The sequence below is a fragment of the Pundamilia nyererei genome, unplaced genomic scaffold (genome assembly GCF_000239375.1).
Source record: "Pundamilia nyererei isolate P.nyererei 1_Seehausen unplaced genomic scaffold, PunNye1.0 scaffold00446, whole genome shotgun sequence".
Lineage (NCBI taxonomy): Eukaryota > Metazoa > Chordata > Actinopteri > Cichliformes > Cichlidae > Pundamilia > Pundamilia nyererei.
Window position 1 is genome coordinate 128,030 of NW_005187847.1, and position 24,146 is coordinate 152,175.

Below are 24,146 nucleotides of genomic sequence, written 5' to 3' on the forward strand. Positions count from 1 at the left end.
AACAATCAAATCCACTGTGAAAAATCTGAAAGCAAGATTCAGCAGTCTCCTAGGCAAGTGTATTAAATACATGTAGATAAGAAATATTTTTATTATTGTTAACAGCATTGTTATATTTTTATTTTCATTTATTAAAATGTATTTGTTCTTACAACAGAGGATAGTGCTTCTGAATCAGCCACAACCAAAGCTGTCAAATGCTTCAACATTTTCAATCATGATAGCTGGCCAGAGAACAAAGAGGATTTAGTGGATCATGGTGCTGATGACCTTGCTTTTCTCTTGGATCACTTCTCCACAGTCCTGAGAAGGTAGCTGGTGGATTGCTACGATATCATGTGTGCTGGTCGTTGATATGTTGTTTATGTGAACACTGATTAGCTGTGTAAACCACATCATTTTCAGAAATGGTGTAAACGCAGAGCTTGCAAAAGAAGAGTTTGTAAGTTTGAAGCTGTTAATTGCCAGGATGTTCAAAGACAAGACCTACCTCAGCCTTTGGGAGCTCATGTTGACCAGAGAGCCGTACTGCTCAGAGTACAAGGTCAGTTTTGGTTGATGTTCTTTCCTAAGATTGTGTGAGTTTTGCTATCTAACACAAATTTGTTCAACAAATCTCTTGAATGTATTTTTCTCTCAGAACATCCTGCATCTTGTACACATTATGCTGGTCCTACCTGTCTCAGCTGCGGTATGTGAAAGAGGGTTCTCTGCACAGAAGAGAATTAAATCAGACACAAGAGCATCCCTTCATTCAGAGACAGTGGATGACCTGATAAGAATCAGTGTGTAGGGGCCAAGTCTGGAAGATTTTGATGCTAGAGAGAGCGTGGCAAGCTGGTTCACCCAAGGCGAAAGATCAAGAAGGCCAAATTACAGGAGCTGGCCATCTGAGGGGCATGTGACTGCAATGGAGGACAATCCATAAGATGTCAAGTTGTTCAGATATTGAAATGTTCAGTGTGAAGCCTTTGACACTTTGAGGAACTTTTTAATTTAGTTTTTTTTTTAATTTAATATATCTTGAGATGTTTTGAATTTGTTTAATGTTTAAATTTCAGCTTATGAAGCACTTTAAGCACAAGCATTTTTAAGTAATCTTTCTTGTAGAACTTTGCTACAAATAAAGAGCTTTGTGTTGAAAGGTTGTTAGTTAATCATTTACAAATCAAAAAAACGTGAACATGTAAAACTGCGGTGTTAAGTAATGCAGTTAAAAGATTTGGGTACGCCTAACTTTTCTGCTTGTACGCCTAAATTTTGTGCTGGTGCGCCTAAATTTTATTTTTAGGCGCACCAGTGCAACCATGGCAAAAAGTTAGTCTAGAGCCCTGCTCAGGTGAGAGGTCACCATCTCCAAACAGCCACAGAGCGAAGTCATCGAGTCCATCAGCTGTTCAGACCCGTTTCAGTCACACTGTGGCACCGCATCATTGATCCTTGATCAGTTACTGATCTGCCACAAGCTCTCTGTAAGAATACATCCATCTGTTGCCAAGCAACAGCACGCTGACCAATCAGATCACCTGACAGGTGAGTGCCAAGAGACTGTCAGGAACCTTCATTCAGTCCTTCACTGAGGCAAAGTATTCTGCAAAACAGACTGCATCTTGTGTCGCCCTGACAGTAAGGAGTGTGATCAAATCTGTGGCATCACCTTTGACCCCGTAACAATGCGGACTGATGAAAAATCTATTTTTATTTTTAAAATCTCGAGTCAAAGCAGTTAAACTGGAGTCTGAATTTTCCCACAATGCCTCTCTGCTCACCTGGCTGCTAAGCTCTCTGTTGACTCCTGCAGGTCAGATTCTGGCAGGGCACAAAGAATGCTCTTCTGCAGACCAATCAGCAATCAATCAGTATGCAGCAAACTCAATAATCACCTCTGTGATAAACAGCTGATGTCACCAACAGGTTACTCTGGTTAATCAATAATCAATCTCAGTATTGGTTGATCGGTATTAGGGCTGGACTGAAAATCTGGTATACCGGGCATTTTCCCACTGTGCTGATGCATGTTTGGGCTGCTGCTAACTGCTAACAGCTGAAGTGTGTTGCATGCTGCGGTGCAACCCAGCAACATCCACGCCGAGCCGATTAAAACATGTTCCAAAATCAATAATAAAAAAGAATGAAAAGCACACACGAGAGCTTTGATCTGATTAGTGAAAAAAAACATTTATTTACAAAACTTTATTGTTGTATCCATGAAAAACAGATGCTGTTTACAAAAACATGTTGACACTGAACTTCCTGTTTGCTTTTTTACAGCAAAACACAGAAATAAGACGACGGCACGACAGTCACACACGATCAATAATCATCAACACCTTATCATCAATGAGCGCTGGTCACGTGACACCGAAAGGAACAGCAGAGACCACCAATTTCCCTCTGGCCGGTGGAAACTTTCAAAGTAAAAGGTTTACAATGGAATTGAGATCAACTCCTTTAAAATAAGAGGTTTAAAATGCAAGACTATTGCCCCCTTCACAATAAGAGGTTTAAAATGCAAGATTGGTGCTCCTTCAAAATAAGTTTAGAATAGAACATATTGATTTCTTCAAAATAAGAGGTTTAAAATACAAGATAGGACCACTGCAAAATGAAAAGATTCAAATGCAAAAGCGTACAATTCCTTCAAAAACTAAAAAATAAATTAAATATAACATTTAAAATAATGTTTAAACTGAACAAACATCAAATCCTTCAAAATAAAAAGGTTTAAATGCAACAAAATGTCACTCCTTCAAAATAAATGTATTTCAAATGCACTAAACTATGACTCCTTCAAAATAAAATGTTTAGAACATATAGGAGCATAACCATTTCAAAATAAAATGTAAAAGTTAATAGGGCATTCCAACAAAATATTTCAAACGCTGGCAGTAACTTTTTTAAAATAAAATTCAGATCGTGCTTTTTTGTTGGCTTTTGTTTTTTAGACTGTTAAAAGATTTGAGTTTTTCACAGTTTTATGATAAATATAAAAAAGATTGAATATTTTTAAAACTTTATTTAAAAATGTAAATAAAAAATGTGCCCCTGTGGGCGTAGGCTGGGAACCAGCGAGAGTCCTGACCCACAGATTGGGACACGTTTATTTTCCCACCTGTCCTTTTTGTCTTTTTTTGTGCTTGCCTTTGTTCGAGTCAGATGGAAGAAACTGTTGAATGGTCCTTTAAATGAAGTTAAACCATCAGCTGCTTTTTAATCCCAACTCCGTGTAAGAGCACCCTCAGTGTAATCCTCCCATCTGTGTGTGAGCGCCCGTTTAAGCTCACTTCCTCCTGATTGAACAGCTTCTGGAAGCCCGCTGAGGGGCAACACCTCAATCAGAGATTTTTCTACAGGGACTAATTTTTACCTCGGTAAAATGCAACATCTCACGCTGTAAGCTCTTTAGCAGAAACTAAAGAAAAGCAGAACAGAGGCAGGATGAAGTTAAGAGCTTTCGGATCTGCTCAATTTGGCAGAAAATGACTGACATTAGGTCGTGGCTTTGATCTGAACCGTTAGCTCTGCCTCTGTGTCTTTGGTGCTGCATACTGAGGTTAGTGGGTGTGAGCCGCTTCAGCGAAGAGGTCCAATAAAAACCTGGTTTAACCCTGGCTAATCTCAATGACAGGTCATCACTATTGAACCTGCAGAGGTCCGAGAACCCAGGTGGCTTCAGGTCATTTCTGCCAGTACGTTTCTGTAGCTGCTGCCTTCTTCTCCTTGTTCTGTTGACTGTTAGCTGGGTGTAAATTCACTGCACTGGCAGATATCCATTCAAACCTCTGAGGATGTCACTCCTTTTCAGGGTACTCGGGATCTTCTCAAAGCTCTGTTTAGCATTGGAAAACCTTCAGAAGCAAAATCTGAATGTTTCAAGCTCCTCCAAAGAGATCTGTTCGTCCTAACCAGGACACTGTCTTGTGTTTCCTGCATGTTCTGATCTGCATGTTTTTGTTGTATTCCATCTGATAACGTTTGTAACTCTGTGGTGATAAACTTTCTGCCGATGCTGAGGCACAGAGCGCACAGAGGTCGCCAACTTCCTGCGGAGTCAACCACTACAGACTTCATGTGGCCTTCAGATTAGAGACCTTTATGGAATGGGTTTCCATGGTGACCATTTGTATAATAAGCCTTACATCACAAAGGGCAATGAAGGCGTCACATGCAGTGGAGTAAAGCACAATGCCACTAAACTCTAGAGCAGTGAAGACATGTTCGCTGGAGTGACCAATCACGTTTCTCTATCTGGCACTCTAATGGATGAGTCTAGGTTCAGTGGTTACCGGGACAAATGTAAAGCTTGGTGGGGGGATTATGGTGTGAGTGTGCTTTTCAGGACTTGGACTCCGCCCCTTAGTTCTATTGAAGTAACTCTTATTAGTCATATGCAGAGGAGTGAATACGTTTAACAGTACAGTGTTATTTACTGAAGTCTGCACTGTAGTTTTGTTTCTTTGTGGACAACACTAAAAGGACAGAAACAAGAAGCCTCGTACTCTCTTTCTGACGATGAACACTGACAAAAGACTAACTCAAACTTTACATGTAAGGTGTACGGCGCTTAGTCGTTATTTGTCACTGAGAGGGTTTACTGCTGTACATTTTAGTCCTAAACCTGTGTGGCAAGATGGAGGGAAAGAAAACGTGAGTAAAAGAATAAAACTGGAAGGAGAACTGACACGATTTCCACTGAGAGATCCAAAAACCAGGGGAAGATTATCCTGAATGTGACATCTGCCAGATTTAAATCCAGTTTTTGGTTTGGACCTGTTCTCATAACTTGTAGATTACACCTTGTACATACGACACTCTGACACCAAATGACAGAAATCTGAGTAGTTCGCTTTTTGTAGTTTGCACATGTCAGTGCATCCACAGAAAGGCTCTGACATCACAGATCGCTCTGACATCACAGTGCTAACTGTCTCCTCTTCCTCACAGTCCTCTCAGACTCGGATGGGCTTCACTGTTGGCTGCTTTCAGGTTTAGAGTCTCTGGCAGCTCAATTTCAGAGAAGGAAATACAAAGCAGTGACATGAATGACAGGAAGTGATATTAGTCAAAGTACTGATGTATCATTAATCTCTGATTAATCTGCTGATTAATCAACGAATCATGTAATCAGAGTCCAGAAACTTGTTCAACATGCACAAATCAGCAAATGTTTCAAACCGGAGAAACAGTTCCCAATCAATTAATTATTAATCATCAATCAGTCAGGTTTTGCCGACGTTTCTGAGCATCAAACAGTCCGACCTGCTGACCTCAGCACCTCATGATCACATCACTGGATTAAACACAGACACTCCCAAACAGGTACAGACCAAACACTCAGAACACCACCACCTGCGGAAATTACTATTCCATCCAATCACATCCCTCATAACAGATGGCATCACTCAACCGGAACGCCGTCCACACTCTCCTGGGAGATCTCAGAGTCCAGGGAGTAGCAGGAGCTGCCATTGTCCTGAGTGTCCCTGTTGGGCTCCTCAGAGAGAGCTATGGGGGTGCCCACTGAAGCTCCACCCCCAGCCCCTCCCCCAGGCTCAGCAGCACTGTCGCAGAAGTGGGCGGAGGCCTGGAAGAGCTGGCTGCAGAGGCGATTGTAGCGGTGGTAGCGGGATGGCTTGCCTGTGTGGGTGTACATGTGCTCCTGCAGCTGGCTCTTGTGGGAGAAGCGTAGGCTGCAGACGGCGCAGGCAATCTTACGTTTGCGTGAGTGCAGGGAGGGAGCAGGGCTACTCCCCCCTCCTCCACTCCCACCACCTCCTCGGCTCCGCCTCAGCTCAGCAGCCAGCTGGTTGGCTAGCGCCTGGCTCTGTCTCAGAGCTTCCTCCAAACATCCTGCATCCAGCTGCTCCTGGGTTCCTGGAGGACCCTCCTCTAGGCCGGCTTCCAGCTCGCCACCCTGTGACAGCCCCTCCATGAGACGGGCGGGGTCGAGGGCGTGGCTGAATAGGTGCTCCCGCAGGCCCTCTGGGGAGGAGCAGCGCTCTCCACAGCGGGGACAGAGCAGCACTAGCGGCCGGTCTTTGAACAGGAGGCCCTGAATAGGACTGCTGTCCTGAATTGGAGACCCTGCACCTGGACCCTCCTCGCCGTCCTCCTCCTCCTCTAAGCGTTCCTGCTTGATATGGGTAGTTGAGATGTCAGAATCGTCTCCGGATGCCACAGAGCAACGTAGCGCTGAGGCCTGATGGTCCGATGATACCCCCTCCAGTCCGACAGCAAGGGACAGCTGGGAGTGAGACCGGGCCCCTCGGTCAGAGGACCGCCCATCCTCGGCCCCGCGGGACACCGTGGTGGTCTTGGGGACTCCGGGTCCCTCCTTGCTGGCCAGCTGGGAAGAGATCTGAATGCCATAGAGGTTGGACATGCGGACCACGTTGTTAGCAGTCTCAGCAGCACCCTCACCAGTTTTGCGGCACAGCTGGTAGGCGTGAAGGAACTTAATGCCCTCCTGCAGCCGGCTCTGGTCCACCGGCTGTTTGGGACACATACCGGTGTACATGATGTGCAACAGGTAGCTGAAGACGTCCGGCTGGATGTCCGTGGGCTGGATCTTTATACACTCGCTGGGGACACAGAGAGACATGAGGTCAGCACCTCGGAAAAAAACAGCATGTGAATCCTGATGTTTTGGATCGATGTTCTCCTGAAGGTTTGGACCAAAGTTTTGTTCCTCTATTCTGGCTTACAGGATCCAGATCCTGAAATTTGTTCTCTGGAATAAAGGAACAAACACTGGTACAAGCCTTCGGGCAGGCACGCCGTCCACACTCTCCTGTGTTTAAGACATTATTCTAGTCTTAAACACATTTAGGGCTGATCAATCATTATTGAATTTTTATTACCATTTGATTGCTTCTTAAAAATTATGAAAAAAAAAAATTGGGATAAAACATTAAATTTCATTCATTGTTTTTTTGGTGTGTTACAAATCAAACACACCACTGTTCACCTAAAAGGTAAGGCCAAATAAAGGGTCCTCACATGTCCTCACAGTGCATCTGTTTGTAGCTGACAGCTAGCCACTTTTTGACCAGTCAAGCTCCAAGTTTGTAGTTAACGCTAACATTCGGTTTGGTTGTGGAGAGCAAATCCAATCCTGAGCTGTCTTTCTCATGGCTAATCTTAACTAACACTAACATGCCTGCTGACAACTAGTAAAATCCTGTCTTTAATGGATAAGGTTGGCCAGTTTGTCCAAATTCCCAAGGCTGATCTATTTGCAGCTGCATGGTTTCAGACAAGCAAACCCTCTTTGGATTCATGCCGCACTGCTAACTCACAGCTAGGTGGCTAACAGCAGGTCATCTGGTAACGTTTTCATGACAGGATCGACGCAGAGACTGTCACCGGCTGGTTAGTGAAGTCCTTTTCATCACTGCCGTCACGATGACAGCAAGCGGCAGATCTGACTGAAGAACGTACGTTTAGTACACCCCAGATAATCCTCCTCTCTGACCTGGAACCCAACACGGTTGAGGAAGCCAACAAATTTATCAGGACAAAGGATTCAAGGGTCAGAGGAGTCACCACCTGCTGGGCATTTAAAAGAATTCAGGTTCTCAGAAAACATGCCAATTTTTTATCCTACCTGCACTTGTGTGATGACCCAAAGCACAAGTGTATAACTAACTTCTACTCAGGTAAAGAGGTCACACGCTGCTGTCTCACCCCTCACCTGGACTGGTGGATGAAGATCATCTTGAAGTAGTTGGAGAAGGCAGCCAGCACAGCGCGGTGAGCTTTGAAGTAGACGTTTCCGATGGCGACGGTGCAGTCACACAGGAAACCAAATTCCCTCTGCACGTTGAGCTGCTGCAGCAGGAAGAGGCTGTGCGACGACACCTCCATGACACCGTCTGAAACACAAACCCGAGCCCATGAAGTTCACATTATGACCTCCATCATCACTGCTCACACACATACATTTAACATACAAACTTATTAATGTGCAACAGGATAGAGGATGTCTTGAAGAGGTTCAGAGAAGGTCAGAGGAACTTCACTGTGACCCTGAGCAGAGGATCCGCTGTGGTGATAGAAGATGAAATATATATATCTGTGGTCGGTCAAGTCCATTGCTGCTGTGTTACCGATACTCCTGTTGCTTTAGCTCAGTAAGTACTTAATATCGAAGTGCTGAATAACGCCACAAGGTAGAGCCTTCCTGATTCTCGTGCACTGTTATTGGTCGATGTTGTAGAACAGAGCAGGGGTGCAGGTTCATTCACTAAAAGAGCTGATGAAGCTCCTCTGTTTGAGGGGGAGCCTCTTCTACCGTTCACTGCTGGAGCGTCTGGGGGACATCAGAGGAACTTCAGCTCCTACAGGGGCGCACGCGTGCCACTGTCTGGGTCCCTTGCACTTTGAAAATAGATAGGGGGCAGGGTTTAATAAGAATATTTTCTTCTTCCTGCTCCTTTTCACACATGGTTGTAGTGCTTTTTGATAGAAAGTGTGGTTGGTTTGTTTGAATTGTTGTACCAAGTGTGAAATAAATAAATAAATGAAATGAAAAAAAAAAAAATCAACTTTAAGTAACTGTGTTGTCTTTAGTTGTGCTGACGTGGGAGTTTCCAATTTCATTGTACTATTGTACAAGGTATGAGTGTGCAATGACAATAAAGAGTTATTTTATCTTCAGCATCTCTCGCATACACACACGCATACACAGAAACACAAAAACACACACACAAGCACACAGACACACAAACACAGAGCAGTATAGCACATTAAGACCTGAAGAACTCTTAAGGTGTTGTTTAACCCTGTGACGTCACATTAAGTCCGTCAGGCTCACTTGGACACGCCATCTCTGACCTCAGCGAAGGTCACACACACACACGCACTCATGCACGGGGAAGGGGCGGGTGTTCACATCGAACTGACCCGACCACACCGGAAACCGGACACCCGCGCGACCCAGTCACACACTAGCTCTGCGCGTGCACGTGCCGTCGCGCCCGCCACCGCGCAGCATCCTCCATCCTTCATCTCATTCATCACACGCACGTCCTCATCACCTCCGCGCACACGGGCGCGTGTTCACGCTCCCAACGCCCGGCAATCCCGTGTATGCGCGGATCCTGCACGCGCGCCGTTAATGAGCGCCTTACCGCAGAAACGAGCAGATCGTCTTCAGAATCGGCCGATTTGTTGCTGCAGAGGATCTCGCGACGAGCCGCGTCACCTCTCGCGAGAACATGGGTCAAATGGGGCAGTCACGTGAGCCGTCAGAAACGTTTGATGGCTGATCAGTAATTTAATAAACGCAGAGCAGGAAAGATGGCGTTATCGTGCCATCGATAATTTTCTGAGTATATCAGGAAAAAAAGTGAAACTGATCAGAGGCTGTCAGCCAGCAGCATAAGACCCCGACACCGTGCAGGGAGCACGATCACGTGACACAACACACACCGACACCGTGCAGCAGACAGACTCACAAACACGCTTCAGGTCTGCAGCTCAGGGACTGAACCCCATCATAATCTGTGTAATCTGAGACTCAGAGTACTCTCGGAGTGGGCCACTGTACCTCGGTTGGTGACTGAAGTAACTCATAACCTGTGTAAATATGTTTTCTTAGGCTGGTGTCCACTGAGCTGATCAGCAGTATTGATTATTACTGACCACAGCGGGTATGCTGTGAGGTGTGGTCCACATTCTTGGCAGTGAGTGGGACACGTTCCCAGTGGGTGCTGGGCTCCGCCTAGGCCGCCCTTTGTCACCGGTGATGGGCAGATTATCTGGGCGTTGCCAGCATCTTGTCTCTGCATTTTGCAGATGATGTGGTTCTGTTGGCATCATCAGGTGCTGCCTCCAGATAGCAGGCTACTTTGAAACAGACGGACTGGTGCTGCAGCTGCAGTGATGAGATCGTTCAGGTATGGGCCACCTCGTATATGATTGATGGGTGAGATGTTGCTGCTTCTTCAGGCGGAGTCTCCTGCTCAGCTCAGAGTTAGACCTCCTTGCTGCTCTCTGACTGAATGTGGGTGGCGGGAGGCCTCAAGTAATCCTACAGGCGAGAGAGAAAACAAATAGATTATTCCGGTTATTATTTTCAAATTAAAAGCAGACTTTGTTTCCTGTGGTCGTTTTCAATGAAGACATAATTCTGACACTCTTTATTTAACTGTGAAAGGCCCCGTCCAAGCCAGAAATGTATATTTATTATTTAATGCCCACCTGTGAACTACTGCTTGATGCAGTTAAACATGTCCCACTGGGTTAAAGTTCTTATATATTTTATTATAACTTCAGTTTTTCATTTTACTTTTTTTTTTTATTTTTTACTGTGCGACACATGTTGCGTTTCCGTAGTGTCAGCTGAGCTGCGCGAAGCATCAAAGCAGAAACGTATTTTTGAAACGTTAAAACTTTATTTAACTTTATTTTGAAGGGCCCCACTCTGACCGGAAGTTCCTTATTTGGACTTCCTCACTATGTGCGGCTTGACGGCGCGGCGGGCTGTGCGGAAGTGCTTTCATCCTGCTGGAGGAGGAGAAGAAGAAGAAGAAGAGGCTGCTCCTTCGTCTCCACAGTAAACCATCCGCGGAGGACATTTCGGAGCCTGGGAATCCCACAGCAGCAGCCCCTTCGCCGGCCTCCGGGACCCACGGTGAGTGGACGGACCCGTGTCCGGGCTCGGGGCCGTCTGGGCGGCAGGCGGTGAAGGAAATTCTCGCGGCCTGCTCTCGGTGCTGAATGCGGGTGGCAGTGCGGGGGCGGCGGGGCTGTTTGCGGGAGAGAGCGCTCAGTAACCGCCCGGTTTTATTCGCATCACATCCGGTGGCTACTTTCAAAATATAAGTCGTAACGAATAGTTTTGAGCATTGAAGCAGCCGGAGGAGCTACGAGTTCACTGACGATCCTTCGGGGAGTGTCTGACTGTCACTGAGACGCGCTGTGATGCACGCGATACCCTGACGGTGGTCTCGTTCACCCCTTGTCACGCTTCGTGTTTTCATTTTGGAGGAGTGATCACAGGAACTTCCGGTGTGGACCACGCTAACAGGGGTTAGCTTGGAGCAGCTAATCTCAGCCGAGCTGTAATCTCCATTTTAGTTCGGCGGTGTGGCCAGCCTCTCCCTCCGGTCTCTCCACGGGCTCGCTCCCACCTCGGCGGCTCCTTCGCGGCCTGTCTGCCGGTGACTGACAGCCCGCACCGCGTGCCTGCGGGCCCGGCGGGGACTAACAGTAAGCAGGATGAGGGCTCTTATTTGAGTGGTTTTTACAGTGGAGTCTGGTGACAGAGGCCAAAATTATTTCATCCACTCTTCACAGTGATCACATTATTATCTTTATTGATTACTGATCAGTAGAGTAGGTTTCTGAACTGTGACCTTTAATCTCACAAAGCTCAAACACACCTGACAGCAGACACATCAGATATGAACCTAGACTGTCACGTGTCGGGTGATAAAATGAGCCCTGAGACCTTCCTGTGAGCAGCAACCAGCTGATCAGAGTGCAAACGACTTGTCCATGACTTGTTCTGGTAATAACACGATTAAGGCACTCATCTTAGTAAAAACTCGTGAAAAACTGCATATCACAATGACCTGAAAGGGGTAAAAAAACAATGTGTCACCATTTACAATCATAAACTCTGAGCTGGGCTGTGATTAGAAACTGATGATTTAATCAGCCTGAACGTTTTAAGGCATTCTTAAAATCATATCTGCATATTTCTGGAAAAGTGTGATGATGATGATGACGTTTATGATGGGATATAAAAAGGTCGTTCTGCAATTTAATGTAACTGCAGCAACTGCACGACGCCATCACATCAAACTGAGACTGGGGCTGGGGCAAAGTCCTGCTTTCCCACTGTGTGACCTCATCACAAGTCACTCCACTGCTGGCTCTTACTGTCACATGGTGTGTAGCTAGCGGTGTCTGGGGAATCATGTGGAGGTGCGTTCTATGTCTCCACCTTTAGCAGGATCAGGTTTTGTTGGAGGAGCTCAGTTTTGGCTTTAAATCAGCGGGACCGTCCTGAACTCACGTGAACTGATCTGATGTCACGTCATGTGATCAAAGAGCCAAACCATTTCAGAATAAAACGCCATCCTGAGCCTCATCTGAGAGGCGGAACTCACTTTGGAAATCAGTCACCTGACCGTCTGCAATGGAGTCATGCTTTTCGGTCATGAATTCATATTCTGCTGGAACATGTTGGCTCGTTGATCTCACATGATGATCTCACTTCCTGTAGTCATGTGTAGGGGTGGACTATATCATACCGTTCACGGTAATACCGGTGTAATGTTGGGCAACGATAAGAAAATGAAATATCCCGATAGAATATGGGCAAAACGCGCATGCGCAGTGCCTTTGTTTACATACGCACATGGCGTCGACGCAGAATGAGAAGAGCGAAAGTGGATTGTTGAATGAAACGGATGAACCAGAATTGGTTTGTAAAAATGCTGCAACTTCAGTGGTGTGGAACTGGTTTGGCTTTCGTCCGTCAGATATACAACAAAACACTATTTTTGGTAGCGCATGCTAACGGGCTGTCGTTATTATTGGAAAATACGGCACCCTTAAAATCAATCCTTTGATTTTTCTGAAAATCGACAGCGCCCCTTATAATCCCGTGTGCCTTATGTATGAATTCTGGTTGTGTTTACTGACCTGGAAACGATTTTATGTGGTACACGGCGCTCGAAAATCTGTCAAATGTTTCAGTACGACTTTGCTAAGCTACGAAGCCGCACCGCTTGATGGATTGTCGGAGCATTACGGCTATCGTAGGCAGGAGCCTCGCGGAGTGATACGTACTGTGCTTCAACATAATATTACCGTATTGTGTGTGTGTGTGTGTGTGTGTAACCTCTTTTTAAGTTTTGTGGATATTATACATGGTTATGCTGAGGATATGTCAGCCAATTTCCACTGGAAATGCCTTTTGGTTAAACTGTCAGCAAGGAATTTGCATTTGCACTGTTAATTTTTTATATAACTTTAATGCACATAAAAAAAGCTGCTTGTTTAAGTGAAAATACATTGATGGTTTTTTTTTTTTGCACTAATAAAGTTGAGGAGTTGTAAAGTGTTTTGTCTAGTGTCAATTATATCGTCAGTTATATCGTTATCAGTTATATCGTTATATATTGTGATAAATATTTTTGGTCATATCGTCCTGCTCTAGTCATGTGTCAGTTTGCATGGCCACCACCGACATCCAGAGGACCGCTGAGTGTTCTTGCCTTGCTGTCGCAGTGAAGCATGATTCATGCATCTATTAGGCGCTCTGCAGCCTAATAGATGCAGAGCTCGGAGATGCAGGGCACTAGTTGGCGCTGGAAATTTTGTCTGCCAGTCAATTTGCTTGAATCAGGAATTGTGTGAGGCAGAACAAGTTGGAAACAGCTGCACTGATCACGGTCATCATGGGCTGCGTCAATGTGTAGTTGCATTTGTCAGGATTCGTCACGTTATGGCGTAGATTTAACGCAGAAACATGTGACCGGTGGTGGTCAGCTGGCACTAAATGTTTAAAAATCTGGAAGAGGCGAGTCTTCTGATTGCACCTGAGGCAGGTGAGCTCCTGCACAGCTGGTTTTATGTTGTTCTGCTGCTATGGCTTTCAGGACTCTCTCACTCACACACACACACACACACACACACACACACACGTACAGTGATGCTACTTCGCCACTGATCTCTTATCTGGCGCGATGCTCTGAGGCACTCTGGGATCAGCTGACACATTCTAGCTGGTCACAAGTGTACTCTGTGTGAGCTTTACCTGTGAGCACAGCCAGGTGAACCGCCAGTGGAACTGGGGAGGGAAGGCAGCTCAGTACACACAGACGGGACGACATCGCTGAAAATAAAAACGCGTCAAAGTTTTAAGCGAATCACTGTTCAGCTCAGGTGACGGGAGAAAACATCTTCCTCTGATTACACCCCATTTTGACACAAGAAGTGACATCTTTTGATGGGTTTCAGTGTCTCCAAGCAGCAGCGGGGCAGGGGGGGGTCAGGCAGTGAAGGTACATGTCTAACAAAAAGCTCCAGTTCTGAAGAACAGGACCGGGTTCACTTCACAGTACAGAAAACCGCATGCGACCGGTTTTCTCCTGTAGCACAGGAACCTGTTTTTAGCTCCGCCCACATCTGGAACTGCTGCAGATGTTATTGGCGTATACCCGCCGATGAGGGCTCGGGTAACCAGTGAGCAGAGAGCGTTCTCAGAGAGCGGTTTGGCCCAGATGTGCCCTGCATCTGCAGTTTCCTCTGAGTCCAACTTAAAAATCCAGATTTGTCAGGTGTGTCGGGCACATCTGGCTCACAGTTTACTGTAACCTGGTCCACAGGACATCTGCTGTGAACTCTCCAGGTGTTGGTGGGGTCAGGGTGGACCTTTTATTTAGGCAGTAACTTGGGGTGTGTACAGGTATACTTGTCCTGCAATAGGGCTGCCACGATTAGTCGACTAGTCACGATTACGTCGACTATCAAAATCGTCGACGACTGATTTAATAGTCGACGCGTCGTTTGAAGCTTTGTAAGATCACAAAAGACGCAGGAATAAGTAGCAGGATTTAAGAGTGTAATAACGGAATGAAACAGAAGATGGCAGCACTGCATGTACAAGGATGCCAGCTGCCCTTAAACCCCGAAGAAGAAGAAGCTCTGTCCCAGAATTCATAGCGCCCAGCTCAGTTTCCAACAATGGCGGCAGCTAGTTAGCTTTAATATTACTCTTATTATTCTTTTTGGGTCACAAAATAAAGTTTAACATATTTTCAGGCGAGAATGTAGCTGTGTAAACCTCAAATATCTGCTCAGTTTATCAAGACACCACATATTTTCAAAAGCGCTCTGACGTTTTCAGAGACGTCTGTTACCCACTAGCTCGATAGCTAACCGGGGGCAAGGCTAACTAGCCGTGAGAACACCGGACTCCCGGCCTTCACTTAGATAACTTTAAAATGTTATTGTTTGGCTTTTTTTAGTATTTTATTTGTTCCTGAGTAAATCGGTTTGGCTGAGATTAAAGTTATAGTTTTTACACAGCTGAATAAACATCAAACAGACAGCTGATTATCAGAAGTGTGAGATGCTCCAGAATTTACTCCGGTGTCCTGTTATATTTTAGATATCAAGGAGTTTATTAAACTTCACCGAAACAATCTGCAAGTTTAATTAAAATTTAATAAACTACCATCTTGTCTTTATTTTTAGTTAGCACACACCTTAAACACTTAAAGCTGTAAGCTAATGATAGTTATATAAGAGCAGATGCTGCTGGTGCAACCTACAGCTTGTAGGTTTTACGTCCAATGGGTGATGATCTGATTAGTCGACTAATCGCAAAAATAATCGGTGACTAGTCTACTATCAGAATAATCGTTTGTGGCAGCCCTATCCTGCAATACAAACACATCTGTCACATAACAGGGTAGGTGTGTGTGTGAGGGGGGGGGTGTCACTTACTGTGAGAATAGCCAACAGGAGGTGAAGCATCCTCCCCCACAGTGAGTTTAGAAAGGTGAGAAGTAGACCTGCCATCGTGTGTGTGTGTGTGTGCGCGTGCATGTTAAATCTGAGCAGTGTGTTCTTGAGAAGGAAATACTGATTCATCACTGCAGTGCTGTAAGTGAAGCTGGGAGCTGATCTGAGCATGCTCGGTGTGTGAACTTGTGGCTCTAATTAAAATCAGAGTTGCTGATGAATCATATCAGGCCCGACTGTCCCGTGCCGGCTCACACGTTATGAAAGTCGACCGCAGACGACCTTGCTGCCTCATAAATTCTGACTCTGTCTTCCTCTGTTGTCCACAGGGCGATGGCAAGGCCGAGCCACAGCGATCACGTCCTCCAGCAACTCAACAACCAGCGCGAGTGGGGCTTCCTGTGCGACTGCCTCATCGCCATCGGCGACATCTACTTCCGGGCTCACAAGGCGGTGCTGGCGGCCTGCAGCTCCTACTTCAGGATGATGTTCATCCGGGACCAGCAGGGAGCGGGCCGCCTGGACATGAGCAACATGCAGATCAGTGCCGAGTGCTTCGACCTCATCCTGCAGCTCATGTACCTCGGGCGCATCGTTGTGGGCAGTTACGAGTTTGAGGAGCTGAAAGCGTCTATGGCATATCTGCAGATGTACTACATCCCTGACTCGCTGGAGGACCTGAGGGACATCAGGAGCTCCAACATCACGCCGTCCTCCTCTGCCTCCTCATCCAGCTCCTCCGCCGGGCCTGCTGGCGGGAAGATGATGTTTGGCGTGCGCATGTACGAACAGCAGCGGCCCGCCGCACCTGAAGGGGAGCGTCTGCCGAAGGCCGTCACTAGCAGCACGGGGCGTCCGGCTGTTCCTGCTGTTCCTGCTGTTCCTGCTGCAGTTGGCAGGCCAGCCACGACTGAAGAGGCAGCAACCGCTCCTCTGATTGTGGCGGCGCCAGTTTTAGACGGAGCAGGCGAGCAACCATGTGACCTGAGGAAGCGGTCAGGTGGTAGGAGTTCAACTCTGAAGGACCGCCCTAGGTTTGGTCGCACATACACTTGCGACGACTGTGGCTTCGTGTTCAGCTGCGAGAAGCTTCTAATCGAGCATATCCTCACGTGTACCAACCGCAAAGCCTTCCACCCACCCCGAGGCAACACTGAGGGTGACAACGACTCAAGTAAAGCAGAGAGCTCCGCCTCAGAGAGTGTGGAGGAACACCGGGTCGTCTGTAAAGGCGAGGACGACTGGCCTGAGGCCAAGACTGCCCGGTCAGTCCTAGGCGGACCAGACGGCGAGCCTGGGTCCACCAGGAGCATCAAGACCGAACCAGAAGAGAGCATGTTCCCTGAGATCGAGGTGGTCCGTGTTGGCGAGCATGCCGCCAGAGATTTTAGTGCACGCTTCGGTGATGCAGCGCTGAGGGAGAAAACGCAATCGGACCCCGAGCCCGGTGTCTCCGGTTTGGAAAACAGCAGCGAGCCTTTCGAAGGCAGTGATTCCGGCATCCCCGCCAAACTCCAGAAGGTCAAAGACGAGAAGCAGGACGCTGACGGCACGCCCTGCGAGGTGTGTGGCGCTCTGTTATTGGAGGAGGACAAGTCCGCGCACTATCTGTCCAACCACATGGGGCATATATGTGCCTGCGGCAGGTGCGGCCAGGTGTTGATCAAAGGCCGGCAGCTGCAGGAGCATGCCGAGCGCTGCGGTGAATCCCATGGAGCTGAGTCGGACTCCCATGGCGAGGATGAGGCGTCCCTGCTGGAGGAGCCGCATGGGATGGAGGAGGGGCTGCTGGAGGCAGCCGACCTGGCGTGTCCGCATTGCGGCCTGCTGTTCCAGAACGAGAGCCTGGCGTTGGAGCACGCTCTATCCTGCCACGACCAGGAGCTGTTTCGGCCCACCATGCTGGAGGAAGGCGGCGAGCCTGATCACCGCCGCAAACACTTCTGCAGCATCTGTGGCAAAGGCTTCTACCAGCGCTGCCACCTGCGCGAGCACTACACTGTCCACACCAAGGAGAAGCAGTTCACCTGCCAGACCTGTGGCAAGCAGTTCCTGCGCGAGCGCCAACTCCGCCTCCACACTGACATGCATAAAGGAATGGCGCGCTACGTGTGCCCCGTGTGTGACCAGGGGACCTTCCTCAAACACGACCACGTGCGTCACATGATCTCCCACCTGTCAGCCGGGGAAACCATCTGCCAGGTGTGCTTCCAGATCTTCCCGGGTGGCGAACAGCTGGAGAAGCACATGGATGTCCACCTGTACATCTGTGGCGTGTGCGGTGAGAAGTTCCGCCTGCGCAAAGACATGCGGAGCCACTATAACTCCAAACACACCAAGAGACTATAACAGCGCTGCTGCCATGTCCACGAGTCTGTTACTAAGAAGCCATAAATGTGAGAACAAAGAATGCACTTGAACACCAAAAAGACTGAACTGCACTTTGAAGCCGTACGCAAACTAACCGGGTGTCACACTGCGAGCTGCGGGTCCAGCCGCGCCTTAGTGACTTCTGTCCGCTTGAGGCTTTGCGCAACAGGAAGCTGGTGGGTTGGTAGATACCTGAGGACAGGAAGCCTCGTGTTAGAGCTGATTCTGAATAAATAGCAAACAGCATGCTGCCTAGAAACCGACTGCTATTTGTCCATACATGGAGAGTGGGAGGTAGGCGGTGGCACACAGGCTCCACCCACTGCCTGCCTCTCTCCATGATGACGGTGTAGTCACCGTGCGTGATAGGAAGCTTCTGTCTGCCATATTGGAGCTGAACTTGGTGGCGAGAGAGGCAGACCTTTTCTGGAGGGAGGAGGGAAGCTGTTTAGAGCACAAACAGTTGTTTTATCCTTCAATTCAATTCAATTGAACTTTATTTTACGCAAACCTACGGCACACAGTCACAACAGCAGTCGCCTCGTGGGGCTCTGTGAGATTAACCCTTGACAAAATTAAAGGCCAAAATGAGCTGCACAATGAATTACACGCCAGGAAACAGATTACAAATAACTGAACCCATCGTAAAATCTGATTGGTCGCCCAGAGCTCACGTTTCCTTTTTTTTTTTTAAATGTTTAAACACGAGCTGAAACTCAAAACTGCCCTTGCGTGACTTTCAGAGCAACGAGGCGCCATGTTGCCTTAAATTCCGACTCGCAGAGTGCACGGTTCAAATCGCGGCCTCAGACTGATGTGGTCATGTGGCCTTCTCTGAGCTTTAATCACATTTCAGGTCCAAAAGTAATCCACAGAAACCCACCAATCAGACGACCCCTATGAACTCACGCTTTAGCGACATTTCTGGCTGATTCAAAACCGTCAGGAGTTACTGAAACTGGCGCCGTCACAGGCCGGTGTGAGCTGCGGTGGTTCTGCAGCGCTCTGAGCTTCTGTTTTAAGACGTTACCTGAAACTGGCTGCAGGTCTAGACGCAGCTGCTCTGTTCTCTAAACAAACCATGAAGGTGACGTGCCGTCAGCTGGTGCCTGCACGACCAATCACGCTCTCAGCTGACGGCACTTATCGTTTTTATAGTTAAACATTATTTTTATTAAGTTATAATTGCATGTATGATATCTGACAGCTGTGATGGCCAATCAGCTGCTCGTATCAAAGAGCAGGAATCTCGCAGTCGCGTAGAGGAGGCACCACCCTCCACCCGTTACAGCTCAGGTCTGAACGAGTCGACCGTAGCATTTCCGTCCAATGGACCAAGTGGAGGATTTGCGGACCTTCATGGATCCTAGAGTTCAGGTTCAGCACGTACACGCTAAACTGACGTCATCACAACCTAAAAACGTTATAGTAACCGATTAAAATGAGTCCGTCGAAGCTCCGCCCACACCCACGGTTAGCGCTTGTGCTGCTCGCAGTGTGATCTCCAGAGGAAATACAAACTAGTATATCTGCTGAAACGGTACCCCTGTGACCTGCGTGGAGAGAAATTCCTGTTTGCAAGGGTGCGCTGCCTCACGCTTGGATGTTTCCCAGAATACTAAAGCCTGTTACGGCTTCCTCGCTCTGTCACCGTCCCACGCACTCTGTGATTGGTGCCTTTACTGTAACACTCCGTCCTTCCTGTCAAACTCACGGCGATGTGTGAGGGGCGGGCCGGCACGGAAGGTCACAAACCCCCCCTCAGACTGAACCGGCCAATGAAAAATCCAACAACTAAACACTAGAACCAGTCACCTCGACTCTTACCCTCAGAACTCCTGTGATGCCTTACAAGTCTCTCGAAGTGTTCGCTCGCCAGCAGTACGGGATCGGACTGGATCCAGCTGCTCAGAACCAACCAGTCGTTACAGGCTCGAGTAAATCAGACTATCAGAACCAATCAGAATGAGCTCCATGAAATGATTCTGCGGCTGCTTGGACAATCAGCCCTGCCCCCCCTCATCATCTTCTTGTCTGGCTCACAGTGAGACTGTTTCCTGTGGACTAAGACCTGAAACCAAACAAACTCCAGCTGAACTCAAACTAATTCAACTTTCACCTAATCAGCACTAACAGAAGTCAGGGACATGCCCCTTTAACCCCTCACCAGTTTAGACCAGTTTAAGCCGGCTCAGGTCGGACCGGGTGGATCTGACCAAGGTGGCGGGTCCACCTGGTTACCCCAGGTGTAAACGAATGTCGTCTTAAGTAAAGCTAGCGATGTCAGCTGTTTGTTCTTCTTCTTGCGTTGTTTTTCTGTTTGTGACCACGACTCTTAATAAACAGAGTGAACCTGAGTGTGGGTGGAGCCTCTGTTTCCATCCCACAGAGGATGAAGGCTCAGTGTTATTTACCAGCACCTCCTCCTCAAGCTGCAGCTTCATCTTTTCTCTGCTTCACGAAGTTTTTAATGTCAGGGCTGAGGGAGGATCAGCTCATTGATCAGCTGATGTTTGGACTGATGCTCACATTTTTCACAGAGATCACCTGTAGCTGTGTTCTAGCTTCTGTGGTTTCCTGACAGGATACCACAGAAGAAGCAGCTGTTATTGATTATTGGTTTGTTAACGGTGATCGTTTCTGACTGAAGGCCAGCGGGAAACGGGTCCAGTGTTGGTGTTTAAATGCTCCACATAAATGTTTTTCAGTCACATGGGCTCTGAGATTCAGCTGACCTTTGACCTTCCTATCTGATTGGAATATAATCACAATTATTTTGAAGATTTTTATTGATGTTGATCATGCAACCTCAGTGCTTCCTGTTTCAAATTTAGTGTTTAGTGAGGCTTTTATTCTGAAATATTTCCAGGAAACTGCATCCACTCAGAAATACTTGTTTTAATTTTTCTAAAGATTCTGAAGATGAGACATAAAAATAACATTTGATCAGAATGTCATCAACACAAGGCCGCAGATGTCCATCTCCACCGTCAGATCACCTTTGAATCTGAAAATGTTAAATCCAGACTTTTGTCTCTGTTTGGATTAAAATATCCACAAGAGGAGGGTCTGTAATGTTCCTCTGCAGCAGGGTGTCAAACTCCAGTCCTCAACATCAGCCTCACAGCTTCCTGTAGAGCACAGGTGTCAAACTTGAGGGCTGGTGTCCTGAAACTTTTTCATGTGTCCCTGCTGCAACACACCTGATTAAAATTAGGTTATTAGCAAGACTTGACTGCATGCTGAGGTGGCAATCCCCAACCTTACTCAAGTAAATTTAAATAAATGTAAGTTTTTGGAAAATTGTACTTCTAAAAGTACTTTTGTTGCACCATGTTCATTCACTTATGAGCTGCTGTAACATGAATCAAATGGCTGAGGCTATATCTACACTAGCCCGGATAAATTTGAAAACTGTGTTTTCTTTTGAAAACGCTCTGTGTCCACACTATCGTTTTCACGTTGTGCGTCCACATTGAAACGGCCGAAAATACCCTCCGCTATATTAGGCTACGTTCACACTGCAGGGCTTAATGCTCAATTCCGATTTTTTGATCAAATCCAATTTTTTTTCTTTTCTCTGCTTGTTCACACTACAAATACAATGTGACAGCAAACAAGCTCTAGTGTGAACCCTCAAAGCGGCCCGCATGCGCAAAAGAAGACATCACACAAAACGCGCTTTGTTTAGACCCAGACCAAACAGTATTGTTTGACTGATGGCAATTAATATAAAGACTTCGGACTTTATGTTTCCCAAATTTGCTTTAAGTTATAAAGTTATTTTGTTATTTACAAATGGCCTAATAATTATCCTTATTGCTGTTTTAGAGAGGAGCGGTGCTTCAAAAGATAGTTAGAAATGTCTGTCAGAATCTGCAGATAATACAGTACAAATAAAATGTTCCCATTTTCTGTACGTTTCACTAACATCTACACGGGATGACCAAGAAGCGTTCATGATGTCTTATCGGGTGCTTTTCAGGCGCTGATAATTGGCATCTGTCTTGTGTCAGTGACGTAAAAGACGGATTTAATGCGACATGACCATTCAAACAGCAGTCGCTTTCTAAAACATCAGATATGTATCGGATTCAGTACCACATACGAAAGTGACCCTGATCGGATTTAAAGATATCGGATTTGTGCTGTTCACACTGTCATAGTATGATCGGATATGGGTTGCATAGGGTCAAAAAAGTCAGATTTGATGCGCTTTCGCCTGCAGTGTGAACGTAGCCTAAGTTTAATTTAATTGGTCACATGACTGCATCACATGACTAAAATGTGTCATCGTTTTACCACAGTGTGATTCGCTGTCCACACTGCGACATGAAAACGGCATTTTCAAATATATCCGGTTTGGAAAGTGTTTTCAAAACACAGCGTTTTCCTTGACCAAAAATGAAGTCTCAGTGTGGACGGAAGGCCAAAACGAAGAGAAAAAGATGTGTTTTCAAACGAAAACGTATAAGTGTGGACATGGCCTGAATTGCCTCCTCAGCATGCAGTCAAGTTCTATAGTCTTGCTAATGACCTACCAATTTTAATTCTGGTATGTTGCAGCAGGGACACATTTAAAAGTTTCAGGACACTGGCCCTCGAGTTTGGCACCTGTTCTCTACAGGAAGCTGTGAGGCTGATGCTGCTAATCACACTTTGTGAAAAACTGGTTCAGCGTCTGTCCACACGGGGGAGCTGCAGAAGGACTGACAGACTGAAGATCTGCTTTGTGGGCTGGAACTCTTCAGACACCAGAATGAAAGCAGAACCTGCAATATGACTCACAACACCTCTCTGAGGTTTGACTGAGTCAAAAGAGTTTGTGATCCAACTGCATGTTGGAGGCCAAAGGTCAGCTGCTGGCTGTGAGAGGTAGGTCCTTGGGTCAGTCTGAATGTGACAAACACACTGTCAGTTGCTGAGGAGTCGAGTCCTTTTTAATAACGCTTTGGCACACGAGTCCCAGATCAGTTACAGATGCTAGCCCTCGAGCAGAGAGGGTTGGTGTTCTGTGCTGTGGCTCGAATGCAGGCTGAGATCACAAGAAGACCTGCGAGCTGCTGATGTTTCATGTGTATGACGATGTGAAGAGAAGGAAGCTGAATGCAGAGGTCAGTGTGACAGAGCGACAACAGGAATGTGACATCACTTAGATGTGTTTCTAATGTGGCAGCACAGTTTTCACTTTATTGTTTCTGACTTCAGGTGGTGCTCTCCGCCTCTGCCGCCAGGCCATGTTACACCACAGTTCAAGAGGGGGGCAATGAACGTGTCACAGGTGCGACTCACCTGACTTGACTACACCTGAGTGTGTGGTCAGGTGAGTCTGAGGAGGAGGACCTGTGTCCGTCACATGTCTGCTGGGACTCTGCAGACACACAAATCTTGATGCAGGTGTAAAAACCACTGATGTTTGGAAATGCTGAGCTGGATTTGATACAAACCTTCTGCTGTATTTATTTTTGTTTCATTCTCTATTTTCTGTAACAGAATGAAATAAATCAGGTTAAATTGTTTTCATTTGTCAGTGATGACAGTCATGCACCTGAGGGCATCATCAAACTGTTTTCATCTGAACCAAATATTTGCATAGATGTAAGATTATCTACAGCTGCTTTCAGTACCACTGATGTTAATTTAGTGTCTTTCTCTCCAGCTGATCTGAGTTAGCTTGAGTAACTACCACCAGCTGCTTTGGCCTGTTCTTTTCTGTATCACATGGTGGCGCAGTGAGTCACTGTAACTTTCATTTAATTAGAGTTTATTTCCTGTAAACAAATATTAAATGATTTCTAACCAACTGCATCAATCTGTCTGTGATTAGCCGTCCACAATGAGCTCTGACAGCTGTACAAATAGCGTTGTTCCTGAAGTCACACCTTGGTATTTTGGTAAATCCAGATTTATTTATCTCAGTCCTGCAAACGGGAAGCCGGATTTTCAGGTCATTAACTGAGGCATGAAAATGTGCGGCCTATCCTACTTCCTGTCAAACAGCAAGTTTGTCTCCACATAGGATTCCAGGAGCTCGGGAATCTGACGGCGTATCTCTGCTTTGAATCCTCGGCTTTGTGACGACAATCACAAACCTTCAGATTCTGTTTGCTGTCTTGACCCAAAAAAAGATGGCTGCCACACAGAGGTTTCTCTATTTTGATGGGGCGAATGATCAGATTTCACAAACAAACAGTGTTAGTGGAAAATGATTCTATGTTTCTTTACCTTCTTTTAAATGTACAAAGATGCCTTTTCTCTGCCCTTTGTCTATGGTTAGATTAGTTTAGAAT

The 24,146-nt window shown here is 46.6% G+C and overlaps 2 protein-coding genes across 5 annotated transcripts; one reads left to right on the top strand and one right to left on the bottom strand.

Moving 5' to 3' along the window:
• Window positions 1–3,029: 3,029 nt before the first annotated feature.
• On the bottom strand, window positions 3,030–10,460 carry zbtb25 (zinc finger and BTB domain containing 25). 3 transcript variants are annotated; one of them, XM_005753640.2, is made up of 4 exons: window positions 10,406–10,460; window positions 9,551–10,033; window positions 7,694–7,874; window positions 3,030–6,581 (listed from the first exon to the last, which is right to left on the bottom strand). In XM_005753640.2, the coding sequence occupies exons 3-4, from the start codon at window positions 7,864–7,866 to the stop codon at window positions 5,399–5,401; spliced, it is 1,356 nt and encodes a 451-aa protein (XP_005753697.1). In that variant the 5' UTR covers window positions 7,867–7,874; window positions 9,551–10,033; window positions 10,406–10,460; the 3' UTR covers window positions 3,030–5,398. The 3 variants fall into 3 exon arrangements, with proteins under 3 accessions (XP_005753697.1, XP_005753696.1, XP_013771517.1); XM_005753639.2 differs by having other exon boundaries at window positions 9,132–10,033; XM_013916063.1 differs by lacking the exon at window positions 10,406–10,460 and adding an exon at window positions 10,204–10,240 and having other exon boundaries at window positions 9,132–10,033.
• A 6-nt stretch (window positions 10,461–10,466) lies between these two features.
• Window positions 10,467–20,213, top strand: zbtb1 (zinc finger and BTB domain containing 1). 2 transcript variants are annotated; one of them, XM_005753641.2, is made up of 2 exons: window positions 10,467–10,636; window positions 15,816–20,213. In XM_005753641.2, exon 2 carries the CDS (start codon window positions 15,820–15,822, stop codon window positions 17,833–17,835), a length of 2,016 nt encoding a protein of 671 aa, XP_005753698.1. In that variant the 5' UTR covers window positions 10,467–10,636; window positions 15,816–15,819; the 3' UTR covers window positions 17,836–20,213. The 2 variants fall into 2 exon arrangements, with proteins under 2 accessions (XP_005753698.1, XP_005753699.1); XM_005753642.2 differs by lacking the exon at window positions 10,467–10,636 and adding an exon at window positions 11,009–11,214.
• Window positions 20,214–24,146: the final 3,933 nt, after the last annotated feature.

Bases quoted from the DNA above. Each gene is read 5' to 3' on its own strand.
- zbtb1 (XM_005753641.2), top strand. From the start codon at position 15,820: ATGGCAAGGCCGAGCCACAGCGATCACGTCCTCCAGCAACTCAACAAC.
- zbtb25 (XM_005753640.2), bottom strand. From the start codon at position 7,866: ATGGAGGTGTCGTCGCACAGCCTCTTCCTGCTGCAGCAGCTCAACGTG. The intron at 6,582-7,693 runs GTGAGGGGTGAG...CTGTGTCCCCAG, and splicing joins ATCTTCATCCACCAGTCCAG to CGAGTGTATAAAGATCCAGC.